Source organism: Mandrillus leucophaeus, unplaced genomic scaffold, assembly GCF_000951045.1.
Source record: "Mandrillus leucophaeus isolate KB7577 unplaced genomic scaffold, Mleu.le_1.0 Scaffold357, whole genome shotgun sequence".
In the NCBI taxonomy this organism is placed as follows: Eukaryota; Metazoa; Chordata; class Mammalia; order Primates; family Cercopithecidae; genus Mandrillus; species Mandrillus leucophaeus.
Window position 1 is genome coordinate 131183 of NW_012103776.1, and position 5719 is coordinate 136901.

Below are 5719 nucleotides of genomic sequence, written 5' to 3' on the forward strand. Positions count from 1 at the left end.
TGGGAGGTAGAGGTTACAGTGAGCTGAGATCATGCCACTGCACTTTAGCCTGGGCAACAGAGGGAGACTCTGTCTCAAAAAAAAAAAAAAAAAAAGTGAGGAGACTTACTGTAATCCCAGCACTTTGGGAGGCTGAGGCAGGCCGATCATGAGGTCAGGAGTTCTAGACCAGCCTGACCAACATGGTGAAACCCCGTCTCTACTAAAAATGCAAAAAATTAGCCGGGCGTGGTGGCAGGTGCCTGTGATCCCAGCTACTCGGGAGGCTGAGGCAGGAGAATCGCTTGAAGCAGGGAGGCGCAGCTTGCAGTGAGTCGAGACTACGCCATTGTACTCCAGCCTGGGCGACAGAGTGAGACTCCAAATAAAAAAAAAAGAAAGAAAGAAAGAAATTGAAGGGATTTCTACAAGATATTTGAGTAGAGGAACACAGAGGAGGCCAATAGTGACAGAACAATAAATAAATAAATAAACGTGTATGTGGCTTATTCATAAGCACAGAGAAGAGTCCTGGTAAATTATAGGAGTTACCTGGGAAGTCATAACAGTGAAATGGGAAGAGAGGGAAGGGGAAGGCAAATTAGACAGAAAAAAATACTGCACTAAAACCCAAAAATGTGTTATAATCCCATTTATGTAAAATGACACCTATGTATGTAATGGTACATTTGAAATTAGTCTACAGACCTATAGGCAAGTTTAAAAACATAAATTTCAGGGTAGTGTGTAATAGGATGCTATTTAACTAAAAACAAACTCAAATGCCCCTGGTGTACATGCATACGTGCTTGGGAATGTGAGTCTGTTTTTTGGACACCTCAGGGTATGGGGCCGAGGGGTGGGAGTGGTCAGGAGATGGCCTTTTCTTCATCAACCTGATTGTGAGTGAGCAGATGAGAGAGAAACTGGGTTAACTGTACCAGTTGGCTGGTCTGACTGAGAAAAGGAATGGGCATCTCTTTAAAATAAACCCTGGCTGGGCACAGTGGCTTATTCATGCCTGTCATCCCAGCATTTTGGGAGGATCACTTAAGCCCAGGAGTTCAAGGCTGCAGTGAGCTATGATCGTGCCACTGCACTCGAGCCTGGGTGATAGAGTGAGACCTTTGTCTATTGAAAAAATAAGACTAATAATAAAATAAACCCTGACAATGCTGAATTTTTTTTAAATTATGGTGCTCATGGCAAACAAACTTTGCATCTATTTTAACTTGACTACAGTTTGTATTGGTATTCAAAGCTACAAGGTGTCCAGAAAATTCTGTGTCTACTCATTTCCAACTCAGTATTACATTTCTTCAGGGTCTCTAAGATAAGACTTATTGAGATGTAACTTGTAGGGCTGCAGAAACCTGGGCAGTTGGCATGAACATTCTGGGTTCTTTTCTTCTCACCCCTGCCCACCCTCTCTCAGCACATGATGGGATCGTGATTAAGATCGAGGTACAGACCAACGACGAGGGCTCAGAAAGTTTGGAGACACCTGAGCCCCTGATGGGACAGGTGGAAGAGCACGGCTTTCAGGACTCAGAGCTGGGTGACCCCTGTGGGGAACAGCCAGACCTGGACATGCAGGAGCCAGAGAACACGCTGGAGGAGTCCACGGAAGGCTCCAGCGAGTTCAGCGAACTGAAGCAGATGCTGGTGCAGCAGAGGAACTGCACGGGTGAGTGCTGGGTGGGGAGGGCCAGAGAAGTGTTGCCATGAGGCCTTCCAGAGGGCCGCTGCCCCCTGGGACAGCTGTGGTTCCTTCAGAGAGGTAGCTGGACACTGATGGGGCAACAGGTGGGAAAGAATTACCAAGCACGGCCTCGGGTATAGGCTTCGTGACGCAGGACTTGTAAGAACCCATCTCCAACCCAGGAAAGAAGTGGTTACCTCTAAAGACTGGTTCAGGCAAGAATGAAAGGGATCTGAGAGCTCACCTCTCCCACCCCTCATTTTACAGGCAGAGGTTAAATAGATTGGACAAGGCCACACAGAGAGTGGCAAAGCCAGAACTCTCCCAACGTGTCCTTGATCATCTCATATCACCCTAGAAGCCTCAACTACCTTGAAGATTTCAGCCCTGGAGAGCATGGTTTTCAAATAATGATAGCACTGCCATTCTGTGTTCGAACCTAGTCTTCATTTTTGTTTAATTATAAAACTTTATCACCGTGCTGCTCACTCTTGCTCCTTCTGAGTTCAAGAACAGTAAGGCACTGGGGCTCATGGTGGCCTGATCCCAGGACATCTTTTGTGATGGATTTTCTGATGCTGAGCCATCCTGGCAGGCCCAGGAAAAGCCCTACTTGATCATCATGATGTATTTTTTGAATTCACTATTGGACTTAGGTAATAAATATTTTACTCAAGTTAGACAACTGTATTCATAAATGAAATGAACGTTTTCTTGAATTATTCTCATCTAATTTTGGAAACAGTATCATACTGGATGTATCAGATGAACTGGGCAGCTTTTGCTCTTGTTCTGTATTCTGAAAAAAAATAGGAATTGAGTGTGTTCCTTGAAAAACTGGTAGAACCCACTTGGACTTTTGTTTTTGTCTGGATGTTTTGTTTATGTGTAAGTCATTCACCATTACATGTTTGTATAACACTTTTATATTTAGAAATATATCCACATCCATTTCTGGTTTTAAAAGTATTATATTGATGTAAACTGCTTAAAAATGATCTGTAGATAATTCCTCCATAATTTGCATTTTATTAATGACCATTCCTCTTGGTCAAAAGATATGGATCTAGGCCCAGAGCAGGGACTCACACCTGTAATCCCAGCACTTTGGGAAGCAAAGGCAGGAGGATTGCTTGAGCCCAGGAGTTCATGGCCAGCTCAGGCAACACAGGGAGACCGTATCTCTACAAAAAATTTAAAACTTAGCCGGGAATGGTGGTGCATGCCTGCAGTCCCAGCTCCTTGGGAGGCTGAGGTGGGAGGATTGGTTGAAGCTGAGAGGCTGAGGCTGCAGTGAGCCATGATTGTATTGCTGCACTCCAGCCCGGGTGACAGAGCAAGACACTGTCTCAAAAATATGTACATTTATGGATCTACCACCTGATTTTTAAGTAACTCCATGGTATTTCAGAAGTGTTTTTGACATACCATGTTGTCTTTCATAAAAGGACAGTGAAAAGACATAAGATAGATTCTGAGTATATGCTAAATTGGGACCATCATTGTATAAATTCAGTTGCCTTTCGAGCAGTCCCCATTAATTGTAGTAGAACTTTAGAAAACTACTAAACAGTAGTTTGTGGAATTGTGAGTCTTGAGTTTTAGGGCCAAATGTTTGGTGTTTATCATTCCGTTAAGAAAAAAGCACCTTTGGCCAGGCGCGGTGGCTCCTGCCTATAATCCCAGCACTTTGGGAGGCTGTGGCGGGTGGATCATTTGAGGTCAGGAATTCGAGACTGGCCTGTCCAATATAGTGAAACCCCATCTCTACTAAAAATACAAAAATTAGCTGGGCATGGTAGCGGGCGCCTGTAATCCCAGCTACTTGGGAGGCTGAGGCATGAGAATGACTTGAACCCAGGAGGCAGAGGTTGCAGTGAGCCAAGATCATGCCACTGCACTCCAGCCTGAGCGACAGAGCCAGACTCAAAAATAAATTAAAAAAAAAAAAGATAAAAAGAAATAAGCACCTTTGATCCTCAAGGAGAGTTTAGCCCTTCTCAGGATCTATTTTCCCCTTTGCCTTTCAGAGATACTCAGTATTTTCGGGATAAACACCAGGGCAACTAGTTACCACACTCTGCAGCTGCCTGCTCTTGATCTTTTAGGCATCGTGCTCCAAGGATGTTCTGGGTCACTTCTTGCTGAGAATCCTAACACTACTGAGGCAGCCTTGACTCAGCACACCTGTGTCCTAATTTTACCACTAGTTCACTGGCTGTAGAGGAGGACAAGGAAGTGCTAAGGAAGACAGGGAGTCACTAGCAACTTTACAAGACGTTGGCTGGGTCACGAACATTGCTAGCTTCAGTCCCTGTTACTTGAGGAGGTAGACCAGATGGGTCCCAACCTGCAAGCTCCGGAAAGGCCTAGGACTTCATTTTCTATTTGGAAACATCACTTGGTATCTCTGAGCTTGGATGACCCATCTGTAAAATGGGGAGAATTCTTGCTTGACTTGCCCTATAATAAGATATTGTGCTCATGAAAAGAAGACAGGTATGAGTGCTCTGAAAAGGTCTTGTTGGTTTGTTTTTAATTATTCTGCACACACAGACTTTTTGTCTTCGTCACAGATGGGTTCAGAGAAGTAAGTGACTTTCTCATGTCACACAAAGCTGGTGACTAAAAATAGAACTCACCAGTTAGTGCCAAATAAGTACAAGCCACTTGAGAAAACTCAAACAGGAGTCGGGAACCACTTCTTTTCTCTGAAACTTACATTATCATAAAGGACCAGGCTAGAGAGTCGAGGGGGCATCCCTGGGTGGGGCGTACACTGCCTGCAGCTGATCCAGATTCAAGGGTGGTGGAGTCTGACTGTGCCGGTGCATCTTCCACCCATGAGAGGCTGCAGAAGGCTGGGTTCCTGATTCCTAGGGTGGGCACCAGTGAGTACTGTGGGCTCCAAGGAGGGGTGGAGTGCTGTAGGTTTTGATCATCAAGGCAGACGTGGAGAGGAGAGGGAAATTTCTGGAGGAAGGTGAGGAAAGGCACCAAGAGGAGAAATATCCCAGTGGATTAGGAAAGAAGTGGGCTGGTCTGAGCAGAGTTCAGGCAGAGATGTCCTCAGAGGGGCAAAGACTGAGAACCTTAGAGGAGTGGAGACCCTTTGGTACAGCTGGTAGAAACCCAACCTTTAAGTAGCCTAATGGAAAAAGGGGTGTGCATCACTCATATAATTAGAGAATCGTGAGTATTCCAGCATCAGGCATGGCTGGATCCAGGTGTTCCCACATCGGCTCTATGTACTGGTTTCCTTCTTTCCTGCTGGGTCCGGCTCTACCAGCAGTTTCGCATCATAACCAACAGGAGGCGATTTCCCGTGCGGTCCTCCGTATAAAATCCAAGGAGAACTCTTTTTAGCCCCTTTTAAGTCTGGACTCATTCCTGAACCAAACAGCAAGGCCAGCCTGGGTTACCATCCACCTCGTTGGGGGAGGGGAGCGGACCAGGGGCCGCAGAGAGAGGAGAATTTTCCCAAAAGAAGGAATTTGGGCCAATAATGCAATGTTTTGGTGAGGGTAAAGCAATGCTGTACCTCCATCCAGGTAGGCTAGGGGCGCCAGGCAACAGCTAACGACTTTCTCTCTCTGTCCCTGGAGCAGAAGGGATCGTGATCAAGACAGAGGAACAAGATGAGGAGGAAGAAGAGGAGGAGGAGGATGAGCTGCCGCAGCACTTGCAATCCCTTGGGCAGCTGTCCGGGAGATACGAGGCCAGTATGTACCAGACCCCGCTGCCCGGGGAGATGTCCCCCGAGGGCGAGGAGAGCCCCCCGCCTCTGCAGCTAGGAAACCCTGCAGTGAAAAGGCTGGCGCCCTCCATGCACGGTGAGCGGCACCTGAGCGAGAACCGCGGGGCCTCGAGCCAGCAGCAGCGGAACCGGCGCGGCGAGCGGCCCTTCACCTGCATGGAGTGCGGCAAGAGCTTCCGCCTGAAGATCAACCTCATCATCCACCAGCGCAACCACATCAAGGAGGGGCCCTACGAGTGCGCCGAGTGCGAGATCAGCTTCCGGCACAAGCAACAGCTCAC

At 47.0% G+C, this 5719-nt stretch overlaps 1 protein-coding gene across 1 annotated transcript in view; it reads left to right on the top strand.

Moving 5' to 3' along the window:
- Positions 1–5719, top strand: part of LOC105546367 (zinc finger protein 777-like) — a 374731-nt gene that overhangs the window by 23303 nt on the left and 345709 nt on the right. Inside the window, 2 exon segments of the mRNA XM_011989547.1 lie at positions 1415–1666; positions 5290–5719. Coding sequence (XP_011844937.1) covers positions 1415–1666; positions 5290–5719 — 682 coding nt within the window.